At 45.7% G+C, this 21893-nt stretch overlaps 1 protein-coding gene across 5 annotated transcripts in view; it reads left to right on the top strand.

The window, feature by feature from the left end:
• SH3PXD2A (SH3 and PX domains 2A) overlaps positions 1 to 21893 on the top strand; it is a 235739-nt gene that overhangs the window by 55072 nt on the left and 158774 nt on the right. For 4 of the 5 annotated variants that reach the window (XM_048946827.1, XM_048946825.1, XM_048946826.1 and 1 more), the window contains exon 3: positions 13322 to 13397. In XM_048946827.1, the coding sequence (XP_048802784.1) occupies positions 13322 to 13397 (76 nt within the window). Of the gene's footprint in view, positions 1 to 12050; positions 12140 to 13321; positions 13398 to 21893 lie in introns of all 5 variants that reach the window. The other variant, XM_048946828.1, reaches the window with a different exon arrangement.

Raw genomic sequence — 21893 nt, 5'->3', positions numbered from 1 at the left:
TCTCTGTGGGGATGCAATTTTAGCAACCGTCTCTAGCACTTCTACACCTGGTGCAAACTATAATTCATCATGTAATTACACGTTAGGTGTGTTGCCCTTTAGTCTTATTTTCTTAGAAAGATTAAAGCAGTACAAGGGAAAACACTGGGTGTTTGTTTGTTTGTTTGTTTGTTTGTTTTCCTTCTGTCCTGACTAAAGTGGGAAAAGCTGGGTTTTGGAGATTTGGGTTTTGGATTACCCTTTCTATAAGAGCTTTCATCTCTTGGATTTTAAGAGGGGATAAATTCACTCACGACCAACAGGTGCTCAGTTGCAGCAGTGGTTGTGCCCAGGGTGAAAGCTCAGATTGATCATTTTGTTCTCATGTGAAGTCTTAAATTCAGTCCTGGCACTGGGTTCTGGTCCAAGGACCCAATTCTCATCTTGTGAGACTGTCATTATTTTGGATATCAGAAATACTGTAACAGCCGCTTTCTTACTCTGTGTCCATTTTGCAGGCCTGCAATATTCTTCAAGAATAAGCCACTATATATTTATTTATTGCCTACATGATATCCTGTGTGCTCACTGCTGTTGATGAAACAATAACAGTTCCTGGAGACTGCCCAGTACAACAAGCCAAATTGGAAGAGAAGCTGCCCTTGAAAGGGAATTTGCTTATATGTGAAAATCTGCTCACATCATGGCAAAATGAACTGCCCTGGCATGAGGGGCTGTGTGGAAAGTGGTACTTCTGCAACATCTAAATCCTTGATTATTGTGCTGAAATCAAGAAATGCATCTCAGCTCTTCCTGCTGCTTTTCTGAGTGGTTCTCTCTTTTTTTTGTTGTTGTTTTTGTTTTGTTTTCCTTACCTGTTTGTGGGCACATAAAGCATCTGCATGTCTCCTGGACAACCCTATAGCCCCTCATCAGTATATTTTCCTCCTATTAGTTTTACCTCCTTTCTCCATATTCTGATCTGATGTTAGGTTTTCACTGTGTGGAACAAATGTGGAAGCAAGACCTCGAGGGACGCATTCAGAGTCAGGATAAGTCTGGAGTTCTTTTTCTGCCTTCTTTGACGTCTGAGAGATGCTTTTAAGTAGATGAGATGCTATTACAGTGACAGCCTGTTGGCCACTGAACGCCTTGATGCTTGAATCGTATTCTTCAGCTCAGTTTTAACAGGAAGGCAGGAGAAGCAGAATCCTGGCAGTTTGCCTCGTTGCATGCCTCAATATGGCTAATAAGGGAAATTTGTTTTCCTTTTGAAGCCTCTGTTGTATTTTTACTGATTAATCCTGTTCAGTCCCACACCCAGGCAAGGGGATCACCTGCCCAGGCTGCTGTTGCTGCCTGTAATGGAGCAAATCCCTTTTCTCGCCCCTTCACCTGCTAGTGCTTGCTTTCGAAATATGAGCATCTTCCTCTGAGTTCAGATCCTTCTCCACGTTGATGCTAATCTGCAAGGTTCAAAGCAGGGGTGAGATTTCAAAGCCTCCTTAACTGTTTTAGATCTGCAGTAGGGGATTCAGTTTGTGTTAAAAGCCCATGTGTGGAACCACACAGAATCACATCTCCACACCTGTCGGAGAGGGAAATTTTCTTCTAAGCTTGGTTTCTGTTTTTCTTGAGCTGTTCTTAGGTTTTTCTCCATTTGTGGCCAGCACGAGGTTCTTAAGCATCTGACCTCATGGAGAAACGAGCATCAGCCCCAGATGAAGGGCTGGGAACAATCGTCTGCACCTGGTTTAGCAAAATAGGTTATTTGTGCCTATATGTGTATGCCTGCTATGTAATTTATTTGTTCAGTTACTTAAGCCAAAGTTTCCCCCCCAAAGGAAGACCTAATTAAGCAAGATAACTTTGCATCTGGGTTGCTGGCAAAGAGCAGCTGAGCATGTTTGCATGCAGTGTTGGCCACAGGTGTGCAGCTCCTGCCCTTCCATATCCTTTTCTCTCCCTGTCTGATAATGAAGGTCAGCAGGGGTTGTGAGTTGTTGAGGCTGATGTATTGCTTTATGGTGGAAAAATGGCCAATCTCTGTTCTGCAATAGTGTGCCTTGTCCTCAGCGTGCATGGAACTTAATTTCCAAATTTGCTTGCAGTCTGGTAGATAGCAGTTGGTGTTGGTGTTTCCACCTCCCCCTCACTTCTTTTTTGGGATTTTTTTTTAACTGAAGTTTTAGGGTTAGGTTCTGCAGATGGCTGGAGATGCAATTCCTTAGACAAGCCGCATCTTGATCCCCTATAACTCTGATGCCAGGGTGTTAAAGGCTGATCTAAAATACACTGAAGAGAACAAGGAACTTCATTGTAGAAGTTTTTCTAAGCCTCAAATCAGGCCGTTGAAATTCAGATACATCACCCTACAGAGCCATTGGGGTCAGGGATGATCCCCAGACCAGCAGCTGGTTCTGGATACCACCATTGAACCATTGTTCAGTTTGACTTGGGATGTGGTCCTGAGTGGTGAATTTTGTCCATGTGAGTTACCACGTTCCTGGGTGCTTGCTTTGACAAAGTGTCATTGGGCAGTTTTGGTGGGAGGGCTGTGAAATGTGAACTCCCTGCCTGAGCCCAGGGGCAGCAGGAGAGCTGTGTGGTACCTGCAATCTAGTGGCTAGACAAGGGCCTTCCAGCACATCTGTGGGGATATTTCCACTGTCTAGATGTTCTTCCCATGTCTTTTTAATGTGGCTTTTTGTGGTGGGGAGGAAAACAGAAAAGTGACTTGAAAACCCCTGGGGAGGGTGAGAAATAGCTGTAAGTGCTCACACAGTGCCCAGCGAGGTCAATGCAAGATGACTAATGCTTGTCTGTCTTGCCTGTCTGTCCCATCTAGCTTCTAAAGCTGGTCACAAAGCATAGACAGGCAGAGACGCTTGCTTCCTCATTTGTCCTGCCTTGATGGGCATCAGCCTGGCCACCAGAGCAGCCTGTAAGTCTCTTCCTTCCCTTAAAAGTCTCTCATAAAATTTTGGGAATGGACAGTTGGGTAAAGTGAATTGTGGTTGCCCATTCTCTGCAGCTTGTTCTCCCCAGTACCCTTCTGTCACCCAAGCACATTTGCATCACCTAATTAATGTACATTCTTCACCTACCCCACAGAAGACTGTGTGCATGGCCAGACAATCTGAAGATAACTCGAGCTTGGCAGTCAGGGATGGCAGACATACCACATAGGCACAGCAGTTCTGGTGTTAATAGCAGACGGCAGCCCTCTCCCTGCCCTCAGCTCTCCCAGCCACCACCAGGGAACCAGACTGAAAGCCTCCTGCTGTGAGGACAGGCTGGATGGAGCCCCTTTCCTCCCACATGCATACATTGGCCTCTAAGCGCTCTTTGTCCCTCACAACTTTCAGCAGTTTTGTCATCTGTAAGTTTGGAGAAGTCACAGCCCCACCATCATTTCTTGACAATGTGCCTGCACCACTTAAAAGCTACTGAGATTTCAAAAAGATCCCAAAACAACAACAACAAAAAACAACATTGTCAAAGACCTCCATCCATGCTTTTAATACTCTGCCAAGTATTGCATGTGATTAGTTGGTTTAATACACAGAATACCATCTGGTGTACGAGCAGCACGTCAGGGCTGAGCAATTGTTATCTGAGTGAAAGATGCTGGAGTAACAAAAGAGCACACATGGTGTAACACAGGGGCCTGCAAAGTCAGTGCTCACCCTGCTCCCGGCAACCTGGTGGTGGTAGGCCAGCCTGACTACTTTTTGGGGTTGGATTTCATTCTCAGTTAAATTAACCTAGTCCCTAAAAGCAGGTTTGTACTTACAGAAATAAGGTTTTGGTCTTGGCACCCCTTTTTTGGAAGCTAGGATGGGGTTGTTCTGTAGGATGGGGTGTCACTCCCATTATACAGCCTTGTTTCCTGATCTGGTCTGTTTTCAAGGTCCTTTGGGGTATCCCAGTGGCTGTATGGGTCCCCTGGGCTACTGTGTCTGGGCATGGGCTGTAAGGGTTCAGGCATCGCACAAATCCGTATATTTTTAAGACAGACCAATACCTGCACGGAGCCTTGTGGGTAGTGATGAAAGGGAAGCTTGCGTGGGTTTGGGTGCCCAGCAAAGGCACCCATCCTCTGTACTTGTCCTGGGGACAGGAGGTGTCTTTAACAGCAGCTTTGTGACATGTTGCCTGTGGATTTCACCAGAAGAGGTGGGTGTGTGGATAAAAGCACATCTGTGAGATGCCAGTGTGATGGATACTGGTAAGAATGACAGATTTTTGCAAACCTGGGTTTGTTCTTATGTTCCAGATCATAAATCCTCTCTCTACTGCAAGCCCAGGGGAGCGACCCCGGCTTGGAATCTGTCCTTCCTGGGTAGCAGGCAGCTTGGCAAGGGCACGCAGTGGGGCTGGGAATGTAAAGCCTTGCAGCTGGGTCTGAGCTGTTTGAAACGCCTGTCCTACTGCCTGCTTGCTTACTTCCCCAAGGCCTAGAGCAGGATATCTATTACATGCACAGCTTGGGTGATGGGTTTCGTTGTCTGTACTCTTTCTAAATTACCCCAAAGGCAGGAGACACATGTGCTTGGAACCAAATCCGCAGGCAAAACATCTTGAGGTTTGGAGGTAGGGAGAAAGAAGACAAAGGAGTCCCTCGCAGTGTGTTGTTAAAACCTGCTGCTATGTTTTGTTTGGCACTGTTTCTCTGCTGTACTGAGCTGTGCAGTCGGTCTCCCCAGAGCTATGAGCAGCATCCTACGGAGATGACTAGATACCATTTCAGATGGAGCTTCTAGAGTGAAATGTGCCATTGTGTTCAGAGCTATTGTTTCTGTTTTCAATATTAAAGTTACTTGTGGTTTCCAAGGGACAATATATCAAGCAGAGCTAACAGGCTGTAGAGAAGATGTAGATTATGAAAACAGAGGGATTAAATTTCATACATTTGGAGCTAAAGTCTCATCACTCTCATAGTAGTGTAAGCAGGGGAATAGTCTCAGGACTCACGAAATTCTTCAAAATGAACCAAGAGGTGGTTTTAAGTGGGTCTAATCAAAATGGTGGCCACTGCTGCTTGAGCAGTTGCAGTTTCACTGAGGGTGGACTCTGTGTTGCACAATCATCTACAATTCAGTATATAAATGGGGTTTGTGAGGCTTTGAGCTGATTGCAACAAAATCGATTTGTGTAAATGGGTCTGTCTGGATGAGCAGTTCTATCTTAAAACACAGGTGACATCAGCTCTTACATCTTAATGAGAGAGCAGTAAGGGCAGCACAGGGCATTGCTATCTGCTTCAGATGTGATTCTCCAGCCCTGTGGAGAAACCGGTGTGAGCTCAACAGTGGAGTGGGGATGCTGCATCCCGTCTGTTTGGTGCTCCGCTCCTGGATGTTGCCACCTGTGCTGTAAATCTGCATCGCTCTTGAACAGGAGGTCAGGAAGGTGCCCTTCAGCTATGGTCAGCTCTCCACTCTGGATTTTTGCTGTGACCTGCAGTGAGTCTTTTAGGATGCGTCCAGATGGTGCAGCCTGATTACATGGGCTATCTCTGGATGTGCCAGCACCTGAAAAAAGGCAAAATGTTTGCATCCCCTCCTAAAGCTAGGAGCTTTCCTCAGAAGCTCAGCTAACTGACTAGCAGGGGCATAGCATCAGCATGTCTCTGACATCTCCATGTGACCTTGCTGTGCCATATAACTACAGCATTCATCTCTTCTTTTCTCCCTACAAAACAGGCATTATGGTATGGCCTTACTTCCAAGGGATGTCACCGGGGCAAATGTGCTGTGGATAGCAGAGTAAGCAGGGGACGTAGAACCACCATGGATGATGGAAAAGTATGAAGTAGCCTTTGTCTAAGCATCTTCCAGTGCAGTTAAGTCAGATGAGGCCAGACTAATTTAGCACTGGGGAAACAAAATGCTTCTGGCAAGATGCATCAATAGCTGCTCTGTGAAGGGACACTGGGGGCTTTCTGAAAAGTTCTTTAGAGATGCACCAAGAGCCTCTGTCATCCCAAACCAGCACCTCCGAATGTTTTGCCAGTCTGTGTTAGCCACAAATGCTGGGCTCGTTTCGTGGAGCCCTTAGAGAAGGCTTTCTTTAAGAAAAATACCAAATCTCTCAGCTGGGAAACAGCATTCCCTCTTTTGATGGATTATGTTGGGGAAACGCCCCCACTCCCTGCGTCCTCCCCTTCTCCTCCCTGGCTGTTTTAGTTGGATACTGAAGGGCTTGTAAGATTTCCAAGATTTCTGGTGGAAATTTTCAGACCTGAGAGATGCATTTTCCCTTTGGGGATTACACCATGCTTTAAATGTCTGTTCTCTTTATTTTATATGCGTTTTCCTGCTTTTGTTTGACTTTCTCACGGATCGCACTATATTTAATTCAGAACACGTCCTATAACGCTGTAATTGTCAGGCATGTCAGCCGGTTATTCGCATGGCTTTTGCTTTAATTTTTTCCCTTTTTGCTTTCAAAATAAAAGGGGAGCCAGTTGCTGCTGCTTCTCAGGCACTGAATTAACGCGCTTCTCTCGCACGCTGTGGCATCATGTAACACCAGGAGAGAGACAGCGTTACTGGCTGCCTGATGCAATTATTCCAGCTGCATTATGGAGCTGGTTACTGCTTTTAGAAGAGATGGAGTTTCACCTCCTTCTGCTGTATAGGATATCAGTTGCACGAGAGTGGCTAGCAGATGGGCTGCGCCGTTTCATGTGTTGTTCCTGTGAGAAGATAAAGCAGAGGAGGATGAAGAAAAAGTTCTGTGTGACCCACAACCAGGGGAAACCCTCCAGGAGCTGTGCCCTAGAGAAAACCTGTCCCCAACGTAGCAGTTTTATTCTCCATCATGCATGTTCTTCTGTTATTGACCTCAGCAGATGCATCCTGAGCTGGGTAAATCTGGTCTTTCTCCTTATGTCATGGATGCTCCACTGATGAACCTTAGCAGAAAAGCTGTCTCGAAATCAGAACATTGAATCAATGATCATCTCTGAATAGGCAGGTAGAAGATGAATCTGGGATGCCTGGCTCACATATTGTCCACATTCCTGCTTGTGGTTCACCTGCAGACTGAGGTAGGGATCCTTAAAATGCCGATATGTTATCTAATGGAATGAGATCCATTTGCTAGAGCTGGTTGCTAACCATCTTCTTTAAGTCAAAGATGCCCTTGGTTGCTCTGGTTAACCAGAATTTGGAATATACTCCAAATGGACAAGCCTGCAAGTGTGAGAATAAGTAACTGAAAACCACTGATAACAATTCCTGGATTTACTTTTGTCTTGCTGATTTTGAACACAATTCCTTTAGATGGGAAGGAATGGCTCTCTGACTTCTGCTCTGCAAAATAAGGCTGAGTGTTTGGTGGCTCTTGATTAAATATCCTGTTTAGCTTCCTGAGATCTGTCTCATTTTATCACTGAAAAAGCAGAGGCAGAGCCGCAGAGAGGTTTATCTGTGAGAAAACTCTGGCAGATGGCAGGATTCAACCTGGTTCCAGCTTTTCCCCTTCTTCCAGATCATATCATATGTAACTCAAAATGTAGCTGATGGCCATTGGTCATCAAGCAGTGTGGCTGGTTTTCTTCTCTGGGCTTAACTGATAACTTATTACATTCTGGTATCTTACCCTCTCTTCTCATCCAAACTTTTGTTATCTACATCAGTTTCTTTCAAGCTTTTTTGGTTTGCAGGTGCCCCAGTTCCATCTGGGTGAGAGTGTGAATTTCATTACCACCAGTTGTAGATCCCTGGTAGAAGCATTGCTTTTTTCCCCAGTTTCCTTTGCAACCTTTTAACAGAAGGGTGCACACAGTGTCATTCTTGTACTGATGCCTCCTCTTCTGTGCCCTTCCTTCCTTCTTGGGACTCTAATTGAGTGCAGATAAGCCACATGAGAGGAGATCCCTGAGACCTCAGCCCAGATGCCTGGTGCCTACCTGTCCTCACGTGCTTTACCTTTCAAGTCAGACAGTGGCAAAGTTAAAGCTATTGATGGCTTGCTTGCTTTTTAATGAAAAACACATTTTCTAGTGAGCACTCTGGACATGGGAAGGTGATACACCTCTTCACATGAAGTGTAGAAAGAGTTATAACATTGGGACCACTCAAGTGACTGTGAGTAAAGTGGTAAAGTTGATGGGGTTTTTGGGCTGCCTTGCCAGAAGCGTGCTGTTCTCAGTCTCGTGGTCATGGTTTGCTTGTCATCAGCTGGCAGTTTCTCTGGGTGGGACAAAAGTAAATTAGACACTGTGGAGAGGCCCCATGTCTCTTGCAAAAGGTTGGAGTTCTACATCTGTTTGCGGCTCTGGATGTTGTTTCACTTGCCAAAGTAATGGGTTTGGATGAAAGTCGTTCTCGGGGTCGCTCTGCGTTAAAGTAAATCTCCTGTGATTGCAGCACTGACCTCCTGGAGGACTTTGATTTTATCTGTGCACAAGGCAGTGCTACATCCACTTGAAAGGAATCGGCAAAATATGTGCTCTGATAAGAGGTTATGTGGGTGTCCCAATTTGCTCATGTTAAGAGGTGTGGAGAACTTCAGTCTTTTAACTGAAGGAGAGTAAAAACCGCTGCAGGGAAGGAAGGAGAGGAATTAACAGCCCAGCAGGAAACTCCAGCTTGAGTCCATAGTGTATGGTGTGTATGGAGATCAGGTAACTGTCCTAATGGATTAGCTTCAGGGAGGTAAATTTAGTCACACACTTCCAAAACCTCATAATCAAATCAGGAACAAAGGTCCCACTGGCAAATGTTACAGGATCAGGCCGTTAAACAGTTGGTATTTTCATGTCCTGGCTGGCTTACAACAGAGTGAAAATCGGATCTCTTGTAGAAGAGACATCACCCCTTAGACTCAGGTGCTTCGAGTCCTTGTATCTAAAAGGGAAGGAAATGTTGTTTTGTGAAAGTTCAATCAAGGTAAATAAAAGGCAGTAAGTAAATAATTGGCAGGAAGTTGCTTGGCTTCTCATCCTCAGAGATCTTACTTTTAGCATCTCAAAGGGTGTTTTGTGTTTTTTTTGTTAGATTTCTAATCAGGTGGTACCACCATGAGGCAGACAGGGAGCTGAATCGAATCTAATTTTCACAAGAGAAGAGATGAGAGGTGATCACAGATGCTATCAGCTGCTGACTGCTGGGCCAAATAAAATTCTTGTTGGCAGAAGCATCTCCTTCTTCGCTGCATGTTCACCTTCTTTGGCAAAGGTGATCCTGAGGCAGAATCTTCTGAAGCTTAGCTGTGTTAGGACACTGGCTGCATTTCTCTCATTTCCCATACAAATAAAATGTGTGAGGCAGATTCCAGTGCAACCTATATTTATGCCAAAAGTGTGGAGAATGTGTTTGCTGTCTTTCAGTTTCTGGGCCTTCAAGGATGAATTTGGATGACGTTTTCAAATTTATGCTTGGCAGTGTAAAAGCTAGTTGGTTTTGGTTGTTTTTTCACAATGAACAATGATTCTCAAACAATTGCTGACTTCCAGGAGCTGGGACTTACACAAAAAGGCCAGTTCTTATGCAAGTTGAAATCACTGAAATCTTTTTCCTCTTCCATTCTTTCAAGTCAAATGATTTCACGGTTCTGTGCAAGTAGTAAGGAGTGAGGTAGGGCAGTGCTCTCGTTACAGTAAGTAGCAACTCACACAAGTGATTCCCTTGATTTTTAACATCATTAATTGCATTTACTGTAAGAAAGTAATAGTCTGGACAATAGGCTTTACGGATGATCTACTAAAAGTTCAGAGCAGAAACAAGAACAGAGCTGCTCAGAGCACAAGGCAAGACTCAGTGGAGAACTAACTTAGGAAAGCTGTTGGCAAACCTGAAGTAATCTGGGGACAGAAAGCCTGGGGACGTGGTTTTGGTGATGAATTATTTGTGGACACACATCTGTTGTGCCAGAAGCAGGAATGGGGTGTGTTTGTTCAGCCTGACTCCAGACACGCTGCCTGAATGGGTGGGAAGCTCATTTCCCGCTTTCCATATACCCTCCCTGTTTCCAAACGGATCCCCCACCCTGTGACACAGGGATGTGCTAACAGATTTCTTTCTGCTCATCACATTGGTCATACGGTTGGAGGCTCCCTCATGGTAGAGTTTGTATACTAATACTTGTACGTAAACTGAGTATAAGCTCACACAGGTTTCCTGCATTGCCCATTTGTGTTTTCTTGTCTGCCCGAAGCCAGCTACAGCCCTAACTGCATCCTTTGGGAAGCCTCCACATCCAGACTGCCCTTTTTCCCTTCGCTGTCTGTTGATTTCAGTCTGAGGGACAGGTAACTTTCTTGGCTTCCCACAGTGAATCCTGTATCCTAAGTTAAATGTTGCGTATCAAACATGCAAGTGACATTTTGTGGAGATTGCCTGTGCCTGAGCAGAATAATCTGGGACATTAAGTGAAGGAGCTTTAGGCTATATATAAGCGTTTTCCAATAAGGGTGGTGAGGCACTGGCACAGACTTCCCAGAATGGTGGTGAATGCCCATCCCTGGAGACACCCAAAGTCAGGCTGGATGGGGTTCTGAGCACCTGATGGAGCTGCAGGTGTCCCTGTTCACTGCAGGGGAGCTGGACCAGATGGCCTTTAAGGGTCTCTTCCAACTCAAATGATTCTATGATTAAGTGAAGGATATGAGGTTTTGTTAATCACGTTTATATTTGCAATAACAATAATAATAATTTCATGGGCAACCATTTGTCACGAAGAGTTTTCAACTTTCAGATGCTCTGCATGCATCAAACTAGGTGGATTTCCAATCTGTTTATTGGTCTTTGGTTGTTAGTCATCCAGATGGGGTAAGTGCTGGGGCTATCAGGAGTTTCTGTGGCTCAGTCATGTTAATTGCAGGGGAGTTGGACTAGATGACCTTTAAGGGTCCCTTTCCACTCAAACGATTCTGTGATTTGGGCTGTTTCATTCAGGCCTGTTGCTGATTTTTTTCCCCTAGGTCCATCTCTTTGTTTTCTTCTGCTCTGCACCCTTGCCAAGGGTGAAAGGGCACAAAATCCTGCTTTTCCATAATTTTAGATCTTGTATTGGTCGTGAATAGCAGAACTGCGTGCATGGAAGTGCTGAAGAAGGCCCCGTGCTTCTTCAGCTTTTTGTTGGGATTTGGTATCCTGAAGGGTTTCCTGCATTGTAGAAACTATTGGGAAGCCATTACCTTCCAGTCTGTGTTGCAGTTTTTCCTTGTCACTACTGGTTGTTTATACAGACATAATGATTTGTATGCATTTGTATGCATGATTTGTATGGCATTAATGAGAATAGCTGGGGATAGAGGCAGGTACATAATTGCTGGACTGCTGTGATATCCTTGCTCAGATCCTTTGAAGGATCTCAGTTAAGTTCCCTGTGTCATGACAGACGGTTTAATCCTGACCCTCCAGCCCAGATGTCCAGCACAGGCCTATCACTCCTGATGGGGTGTTGCAAATGCCTGACCTAGCTGACTGGTCCAGGAGCGACAGGCCAGCAGCACGTGTTGTCTGGGGTCAGAAACTTGGAAAGGGACTGTCTCTCTCCTCCAAGGGTGCCCAGCCATGCAGCTTCACTCTTGCCTTTGGTTTCGCACAAAAGTGTGTATTGCCCATTGGGACACTGTCTCATATATGAAAGAAGATAAGAAATCTGCCATGCTTCCAGAGGACTTTACCTTTGGGGCAGGTCATGTCCCTGTGACTTGTACTGCTGACCTCCTGAGCACCTCTGGCACTCCCAGCTCTCTGCCATCCACACCTTCCCAGTAGAAGCAAGAGCCGGAGCAAGAAAGTCTTGGAAAGTTTATCTAGACTCTACCAGCTGCAGTTTATTGCATCTATTTTGCTGATATCCACCCTTTAGATAAATAGCACTAAGTTACACATGTTGTGACTCTCTTGATGTGGTTAGCAAGGCTTGTATGAGCCAAGCTAATCTAACTTCAGGAACAACCAAGGGAATTTGACTGTATCAGTTCCAGCTTGAATCAGTCTCTGTGTAGTAAAGTGAGAATCTCCTTCCTGGCTGAAAGTGCAGGAGCGGTGAAGCTTCAAGTCACTCAGTGGAGACTTCCCTCCCTCCCTTCTCTTTTCTTTGAACAGAACTCCTGACCTCAGACACCCGGAGCTCCATCTACAAGAAAACAAAATTGCCCATTTTCAATAAAAATCATGTCTCCGTAGGCAGAAAAGTGAGTGAGCTAACAATCCGCAAAGCTACGGTCTATTTATTTACCAGGCTGATTCCCTGATGGGGAAACATGTGGGATCTTTTAACGTTTTCTCCCGCACAGATGTTCCTTCTACTCCCATGTTTCCTCTTGATCTCTGGTTTGCTGCACCATATGGTGAAAATGGTGGAGATGTTGTGTGCAGTGGAAGAGAAGAAGGGTTCTGTGTGCTTAAAACAAAAACAGTAAAAAAAAAAAAGTCTTTTTTTTTTTCCTGTGTTAGCAAAAAAATATTTTTTAAAGGAAATCTGTTGAGCAAAAGGGTTGTTTAACTTGCAGACCCTCACTGCTGGACACGTAGTGATGCTTTAGTTTAATGCTGAATGAAGTGTCCCCAAACAGAGATCAGGAGGGTCATTTAGGAACATGGGGTCAGCGTACTGCTTGCCTAGGCACAGGTGGTGTGGTATCTCCAGCATGTAAGTTGGCTGTGGCCATCAATGCTTCTTTGAGCTTCTCAAACTAGTGTCTGGTTATGTCCAACAGGGCTCTGTTCTCAGTAGACCCTTAGGGGTGTGTTAGAAGCAAGTGGTTGTGGTGGACAGCATTTGGGAGTTGGCAGGGCCAAACTGAGCTGGGTGAAATGCTGGCTTGGGTGGTCCATAACCATGTCTTCATGGGTGCTTGACACCAATCTGTTTCTCCATGGGAAAGCTGGAATGCTCTGAATGGACCAGGGTAGTGGGCAGTGTCTTACCAGCAAGAAGACGGATAGGTTGTTTTATTAAAAAGCCTTTAATCCTTGTTGCCTGAACAGCATTTTTAGCCAGGCGGGTGGTCTGTCATGGGGACAGGTAAAAAACTGTCTCCACCAACCTGGGCAGACTGGGGATTAGAGATGAGGCGTGTGTTTGTAATGAAGGATGAGAGCCTAATTTTAGAAGCACGGCAAGGCCAGACTCAGATGTCTGCCTGGGCCCCATCCCAGCTCCTGTGCGCTGCCAGAAACCTGCCCTCCCTTTCTTGGAGGGAGCTGTATCGTACCTTTTTATGTACATGCTCCCCTGCAACTGGGCTGAGGGATTCCTGCAGTTGCTTTGCTTTGCTAATCCTTTCAAACCACACACAGACCAAGAAATCCTCCATCCCTAAGTGGCCAGTCTGTACTTTCCCCCTAAGACATTTGTTCTGTTTCCTTTGCAGATGCAGCTTCTGGACAAGTTTCCCATTGAAGGAGGACAGAAAGACCCCAAACAAAGAATCATCCCTTTTCTACCAGGTAACATTATGGCTAAGGCCCTAAGCAAGATGAATGAGAGTGCCTGATCCAGTTTGGTAACCCAGCCCATGGCAAGAAGTTGGAGCTCGATGATCTTTAAGGTCCCTCCCAACCTAAGCCATGAATTGGGACTTGCAATTCCCCAGCTATGGTCTTCAGTACTTTTTGTGACTGGGTCCTACAAATACCTTTTCCCTGGGAACTTGTAATGCTGCCCTGTGATACCAGGCCTCCTCTTCCTCCTACATAACTGGCATGGTCAGTAGGGCTCCCAGGGGGGTCTTATATATCTGCTGTTCAGGTTCAGGCTGGCTCATGCCCTCTTGCACAAAGGGTTTTGGTGGCTTCTATGGGACTGTGCCCACGGGCTGCAACTTCACAGCCTGAAACAAGGAGGCCACTGGAAACCAAAGACACCGTTGTCTTCATTTCTGTGTGTCACAGCTCTGCACACGATGTTACTGTATAATAAAGGATGAACAGTTAGAGTTGCCACTGAGATATTAAAAAGACCAAAACTGTGAGAAGACTAAATGCAAAGGGGATTACTGCAATACTGGCCAAAAATAAGTATCTCTTTGGCCTGAGCTACTATCTCCCTGGCAGCTTTCAGAGAGGGGCTGGACATGATAGATGCCCTGTCCTCAGGGGAAGCACACACGCTTCCAGCAGCAATGGCAGCGCTGGCATGGTGGAGATGAGCCAGACCGCAGCGTGCTCTTGGAAATTCAGACTCAGGCCAGCTCTCTATTGTTTGACTGCACGATTCTAGCTGTTGGCTTAAAGTCTGGCTCACTGCACTGAGTGTTAGGATAAATAGAGTAATTTCAGCCTGTTAAAAGGTCTGTTCTGCCTTTAACTATAAAAAGGAGATCCCAGCTCTCCCCCAAAAAAGAAGTTGCAATGGGAGAGCTTAGTCCTCACTGGGAGCATGCTGTGGTTTGTGACACTGTTTCAGGCAGAGAATCTGCTGCTGTTGTGTGGTTAGCACAGCTCCAGAGCTAGCAGGGAACTGTAAGCCAGTAGTGCAAATACGTGGTGCAAGCATTGAAGCCACAGTAGGGCAGCATGGCAGCCTGGCAGCCTACATGGGCCTTCTAGAAGATGGCCCCAGCTCTCTGTACTACATCCAGACCCTATGCAGCCAGGGGGAGGTGGTGTTGCCCTTTATTTCTAATGTGGAATGAGAGGAGTCCAAGATCAGCCTCTGTTTCCAGTTGAGCAATGAACAAACTCATAGATGAACCACTTTGTGAAATCCCTATACAATGAGAATGGGAACTGCCTGCTTGCCTTCCCTGCTGCAAATCAGTTTGAGATCCGTGAAAAGCACCATATAGATGTGCAAATGACTTTAAGTGAGGTGCTGTAGGAAAATCTCTGTCTGTGGGTAACATTTTTTTTCCTCTGCACTGACTGTCACTGGCCAATTTCTTTTACTTTGTCCCAGAAAAACGTTGGCTGAATCCAGGGCACAGATGCTCAGCCTGCGTGCAGTTCTTAGTGATGTATGTCCTGATATATGGGTGGGTGATTTTTGTGGAGGATGAGATACATCCCATATGTCTGTTATAACACTTCCCACCCTTCCCACCCTACAAGAACATGAGAGAGATGTGTGTCCATGAGAGGAAGAGTTATATCTGGGAAACATTTGGGTTGACTTAGTGTCCCAAAGAGAGGAGCTGCTGGAGTAGAATAGACTTCAGCTGTATTCAATTTGTATCTGTGTATCTGTGATACACGTTCTACTTTTGATACAGAATCTCTGCCTTTTTCTTTTTGAACTGCTGAAAAGCATTTGCTGCTTTATCCAGCAACAAGGTGACTCAGCTAATGTAAAACAATGTCAAACTGTTAAATAAACTAGCTGCCTTAATTAGAATATGCATGGCATTTCTGCTGCCGGAGCTGTGGATCACTGAAAGGAGTAGATGTAAACTGTCTTAATTAAAAAACAGCAAGGCAGATGTTTGCACTTAAATCCTATTTTTATGAAGATGTTATGATCATGCTTGCTTATTACTGGCTTGATTCAGCCAAGCTGTAGTGACTCTGCTTGCCAGGTGCTGAGTGCCCTCGGTTGCCTGTGCAGCTTGCGGGCTTTGATGGCTTCCTCCCATCAGGTCTGTTGTAGAAAGCTGACACTGACACAGTGGCTACTGGGTATCAGCACTCCTGCTTGTCAGTGATGCCGTGATGATCTCTTGAAATAACGGCATGATCAGAGCTTGGAGAATTAAGGGCCAGGTCACTTTGCTAAAGGAGAAGGTGCGCGTGGGACTGGCTGACAGGTCATACGTGGTGCAGTGGAGCCATAGCAGCCTGGGCAGACATGGTCTGTATGCAGGAGTTGGGTGATGGCAATACCCAAACCATGTGCTGCAGTGGAAGGCAGAGGAACATGGAGCCAGTGTGTTTTCATCCCCATTTGGACCTGATGGAGCTCTGCAGATGGCCGCTGCTTAGGTGACCTGTTACATTTTGGCTGTGATTTTTGCTTTACACACAGTTGATAGCCCCCTTTGTGCTCACTACTGTTGTTTTGCTGTAGTTACATTGCTGTGAGTTACTAGGCAAGGTGTCTTGTTGGGGCAGTCAAGCCTTTTACCTGTAAGAACAAGAAAAGTGTAGAAGGCTACAGAGCCTTGCCCTCCAAGGAGAGACCATACTGGGTCCAAAAGAAGGAAAAGGGCAGTTTTCCTTCCCTTAGACACCTTTTGTGTATCTTACTTCTATCAATTTCTTTCTTCAAATATTTTCCTTCCTTCCTACACAAATAAAGACTGCAGCTTCATAGCCATGGAAATGAGCAAGGAAATAATCAAGTATATTTACTGGATTATTTTGTAGTTTTGTTTTATGTTTGAGACTCCCTTTGCTACGCTGATTTTTTTTCTTGAATTTCTTTTTTAAATCATAACAAAGAGGAAGAACTTAGACTTCTTCCTATCCTTTTCCAATTTTATCTTCTTATAAGTTTTTTTTTCTCTCTGATTTCCTTTTTTGTTTTTTTTACTGTTGAAAAAGCCTTCATTGAAGGAGTAAGGGAGAGGAAAATTTTTATGGGATGCCCAGAGAGCATGATTTAATTTTTAAGGTAGTGGTATGAGGTCTTTGTTAGGGAAGGTGGAAGGAGGTTGTGAAAAAGTTAGAATAAAATTTGCTACAAAAACCCTGTCTAGACTGAAGATAGTTTGTAAAAAAAACAAAACAAAACAAAAACCCAGAGATTAAAAGTGCTGTTTGACTGTGGGGCTGTTGGTTGAGCCCATCTGAAAGGCACTGATTTCTCCATCACTTATGCTGCAAATCCAAGGAACAGTCCTTGGACTGTGGATGTGAAACTTTGCTCCTTCTGTCTCTTCTTCTCTCTACTGATGCAGATAGAGAGGTTGTTGGTTTGTGCACCCATATTTCAAGGGTCTTGAGGTAATAAAAGAAATTCAGCCGAAAGGAAAAGACTGCTCTGTTGTGCTTCTGGCAAATACAGTGGCAAATATAAATGACAGAGTCTGAGCAATGCAGCCCCAAGATTAACAGTTTTGCAATGGCTGACCCTGAGACTGCATGGCTTGCTTTGTTTTTCATTTCTCTTGGCACTAAACAGAAGAGCCGTCTGGAGACAAAGCTGAAGCTTGAGCGATGTCAGCTCCTCTTGTTCCATGGCATCTTCCAAAGTGTGGCCTTGGGGAAAACACAGTGCACAGCAGGAAATCATCCCCTCGTGTTGCTACTGGGCTGCAGATCCCTGTGAGGGAGGGAGGAAGAGAGGGAAGCTTGGGCTCCTGCTGTGGAGGTCTGTGCACAGACAAAGGTGGGCTCCTGATGCTTTGTGCCCATGTAGCAGTGTGGTTTGAGCCTAGACGTTCAAAGAGGACTTGAACCATAATAAAAGTTTGGGGATTTCTGCATGGGTTTTGTTGGAAATTCCTTCCAGCATCTTCTCTGCTGCCTGAAAAGGGAGATGGACTGCTCCATTTGCCTGACTTTCCTTAGCACTGGGAAGCCGGATCTCTGATGTTGTGGGGAGCCCTACCAGATCATCCTGGCAGCTGCAGAGGCCAGCCCAGTCCCTTCCTCCAGCACTGGGGAGCCTCTCAGAAAGGTTTCTTTTCGCTTCCTTCGTTTCCCACTCAGATTTTCTCCCTCCTTGATTAGGGAGGGGAAAGCAGAAAGGAGCCTTTTTGGGGCTCCTGGCAGATCTCAGTGCCGTTGGATTGGATGAAATGGTGCTGGCCCCACCACAGCCTGATGCACTTTCCTGGGGGGAAAGACTGTGGTTTGGAGACAAAGGAGCTGCCAGGCAAAGCCAAGCAGGTGGGCCAGAACGGGCTCTGCCGCTCAGCTCCCAGCCCCAACACCAAGCAGGCGCTGGGGTCGTGAGCCCCATCCGAGGGCGGCCGCAGCCCCACCTGTGTGCGTCAGGACGGGTGCGGCGGCCCCGGGCGCAGGAGGAGATGGCAGCACCGCCCAGGCAGCTGGGCCAGCTGGGGAGCACAGCGGGAGCCTCCCCGTTTTGCACAATGCAGGAGGCTGGGGAGTAAGCTCCAGCAAACGCCGGCCGGGACCATCCTCACCCCCATCCCTGCCGCTCGTGGGCCGCAGCAGAGAGGGTAGAGCTCCTGCCGATGAACTGCATCCCAGGTGGCTATGTCTGCTTCTCCATCTCGGTTTGGTGCTGTGTTGTTGGCGTTTTTTTTTCCTCCCTTACAAATGCTGTCTTTTCCTTGGGGAAGAAGAAGCGAGGACAGAGGCTGGAGCATGTTGACAACAGGTTTTCATTGGTTGTTTTCCTCTCGGTTGCGTGCATTCCAACTCGGCTCCTTTCGTTTTTCCGCGGGCTGCAGAGAAGCTGCATTTGTTCAGAGATTTGGTCGGAGGTGGTTCTGTGCCGCAGCAGAGCAATTGGGCTCAGATTATAGCCACGTCTGTGGTAGCCTTGGGATCCTGTGGTTCCTGTTCCACCTGTGCAAATCGAGGCCAGGATCAGCAAAATGAGGATGTGACCATGTGTAATTTTGTCAAAGAGACCGAATATCAGCAGTGATTTGTGCATGCAGGGCAGTTCTACTTTACTCCCCACTGCACGGCAGGCACAACACACGGGGATTTGGGGCATGCACCAGCTGAGGAGAGACTTAGGAATCAGAGATGATCCTCTTGCCAGCTCCTTTCTCCCTTGGAGAGTTATTGATGGGTGGACATTTAAAAGGAAATGTCTTAATTCTTAGTGGGATTTGGACAGGATAATCTTATTAGTCTTTTTCAACCTTAATGATTCTATGATTTAATGAGCAGAAAGATATTTGTTTAATTGCAGGCTTTTTTGTCACTTTCAGCTATCCATTCCTGCAGCTCTCTGGGCCTGGGCAGCAAGGTATTAGTAGGTTATTTTAATTTTTCTTTAGCATCATTTTCAATCCTTGACCCGCTTGTAAAGGATCAGAGTTGCAGCAGTTCAAAGCCTGTCAAAAAGAAATATAAACTTAAAAAAAAAAAAAAAAAAAAGAAAAAATGTCAGATAAAGTTATCTTGGATGCAGTTATATCTGACATTTTAGATTAAAATACAAGGCAAATCATCCTAAACAGTGTTCCTTTTGTGTGCGGGTGTAGTCTCTGCAGGTCTGATGGGCACACACATGTCTCAGATGTCTGTCTTGCTGCGTAATACAAGAGTAATACAAATGACAAGTAACCTCCAAAATACAAGTTAAGGAGATATTCTGCCATGGTTTCTTGAACATGAGGCAGCAAGCATTCTCCCAGATAAGATCTGCAAGAGCAGTTCACTGAGCAACGTCTGCAGTGATCCTGGTGCCTTCTCCACATGCTTGCTTCATGGGTCTGGCCCCTTGCAGTCTGTGCAGGGGATATGGGACTGGGGCTTACAGGCTGTGAGCTTGGGTGGAGAAAGGGGACTCTCACCCCTCTATCCCTTTCCACCCACCTGCAGTTAGTCAGCACTGCAGTCCACCCCAAAGGAGCTGCTAGAGAATGGGCTCAAAGTGCAGGATGTTGGGGGCTTGAGCTCTGTGGGAGCTATGCCACAGTGCAATATAATTTCCTTCTAATATAGGCTTTGTCAGTTTTCATTCCTGTTCTTTGAAAGGGGAGGATGCCTCCAGCTTTAAAATGACCTTATATTTGGGCCAAGATAGCTAACAGGTCCTTGGCTACTTTCCACTCAGGCTTATTTAGGACTGGCAGATAAATGGGTGATGCTGTGTTTCTGGAGAGCTGCTCTTCAGAAGCTCCTATTGTTTGAGAAAGCAGTTTCTATTGTTTCTTTCTATTTTCTGCTTTGCTAGGAGAGCTATTGCGGAAAATTCATCTCCTGTCTCTTACAAGAGGAGAATGGATTTCCTGTCGGCTCCAGGCTTGAAGGGAAAACAAGGACTGCCGGGAGGAAGCGGCTGTTCCTGAGCTGAGCAGCGGGAGGATTGATGGTTTGGAGGGGGACAGGCAGGAGGATTATGTTCTTCAGATTCTGTGGGGATATTTTTAGGGTTTAAGTCTTTACGGCTGTCAAGCATGAGGTCATAGGATGCCCTCAGGCTGCTTCCTATTGAAGAACCTGCAAAAAAAAAGCCAGCCATCAACAACCACTGGCTTTTAGAGCACTCACTGCGCTCAAAGGAAGGAGCTGCTGGAGTTGTAATGAGCCCCACATAACTGGGTGCAGGGGGGCCATGGGCTTTGCATACTGAGTCTGTTTCAAAGGCATTGTCAAGTCTCCTGAAGGTCCTGGAGGTCTTTGGGCGTTAATAGGGCTTGAGCCAAAGGCCTGAGATCGTTACAAAAGGAAGGAAAAAGAAGGTGGAGTGGATGAGTGGGGTTGTTCTGAGTGCTTTTATTATCGTCTTGTTGCTGTTTTAATAAAGCTGGGCACTGTCCCTGTTGCTTGCTGCGGGCGTCTGTTGCAAGTACTGTTCTACCTGAGGTCTCTGTGGGTTCAGCCTCCGCTGAGCAGAGCCCAGCATGCAACATGGCTGAAGGTCTGGGTTTGGTTTCTTGCCTACCCAAAACTTAGCAGGGAAGTGATGGTGACTTCTGGGCGAGTATCTGGTTCTCTTCTGTCTCTTTCAGTCTTTCCTGAGTCCTCTCTCAATGTAGAGATCCAAAATCTACAAGGCAGCAAATGGAATAAAGAACAATGCCCATCCTGGAGTGGCAAAACCCTCAAGAATACTTTTCTCCTCCCTCATGCGTGAAGAGCTCACACTGAAACCACCTCTGGGCAGAGATCAGCATATGCAGAACATGGTGTGCCTCTGTTAGACCATCTGAGTCTCCTGATGAGCTTTGTAATTACCAAGCCACAGTTTCAAGGGCAGACAAAGAATGGAAAAGATTTTGGTTTGGATTTGCTTGAAGCCAGAGCTAATGGGAATTGTTTTTAATGCTCAGTGCTCCACCAAAAAGGTTGTTAGTGTAGTATAACTGCCTGCAACCAGGGCAGCATTTCAGTGCAGTATAGCTGCCTGCATTCCTTGGGGAAATAAACAAACGTTTTCACTCAGAAATTAGTTGGATTTTGATTCTTGTTTTTAAAGGCAATAAATAAACACGATTATAGACTTTTAAAGCAGTTTGAGCTGCACTGGGCTCGCCGTTTCCTCGGGCAGCCATTCCAGATGAGTGTGCTCTCTACTACTATAATTACTTTTTAAAAATAACTCTGTGAGTCTGTAATCTAAAGTGGGTGGTACGTAGCAAGTCTGAGAGCATTCTGCATTCAACCCACAGGCTGGAGAGAAGGTGGCTTTATATAAGGGTTTGCTTGTCTTCATCTTTAGGTTGAAATGTGACTTTTCCCACAATCCATCAACAAATGACCTATATAATGAAAGTGCTTTTTAATGCAGGAGTCAGGCTTGCCAGGAACTGTGATGCCTTTACAGTCCCACAGGCAGTAGAGATTCCCTCTGGATGTTTCTCTTCTGCCACATCTTGTCTCTCGTATGCAGAGTTAAGCTGCCTGGGCAATATAGGAGAGCAGAGCCCAGTTGAGATTCACAGGCTAAGTAATAGCCTAAACCTCTGCATCTGTTTTCATCCCACTCTGTCCTTAGGCTGGGCCAGCTGATTTATTTATGTACTAATGTGCTTAAAATAGGCTGTGATTATTTTTTTCCTGAGGATTTGGAAACAATGAACCTGGGAATTTGCTGTTTGATCACAGTGATTTCTGCCACTCTATTTTCACTATTCATTAAGCTTTTTGGGTGCTGATGTCCTTAAATATGGTATGTTTGCAGACCTTCCTGCTCCACAATGTGGCTATTTTCAGGCTCTTGTGAGTATGTTTGTTCTCACTCATAAGGGGATCTTTATATTTAGAAGCAGAGTGAGGGGATACTGCAGGCTGGGACTTGCCATACTGAATCTGCTTACATTATAATGAAATAACCCATTGCAGTCTCTACCCACCTGCAACATTTTCAGAGTTGTAGTCCTGTTTAAAGGGAAAACTGAGGCAGAGAGAAGGAAA

This window comes from Lagopus muta, chromosome 5 (assembly GCF_023343835.1).
Source record: "Lagopus muta isolate bLagMut1 chromosome 5, bLagMut1 primary, whole genome shotgun sequence".
In the NCBI taxonomy this organism is placed as follows: Eukaryota; Metazoa; Chordata; class Aves; order Galliformes; family Phasianidae; genus Lagopus; species Lagopus muta.
The sequence above is the reverse complement of the archived record's forward strand: the minus strand, read 5'-3'. Positions and strand labels throughout refer to the sequence as shown.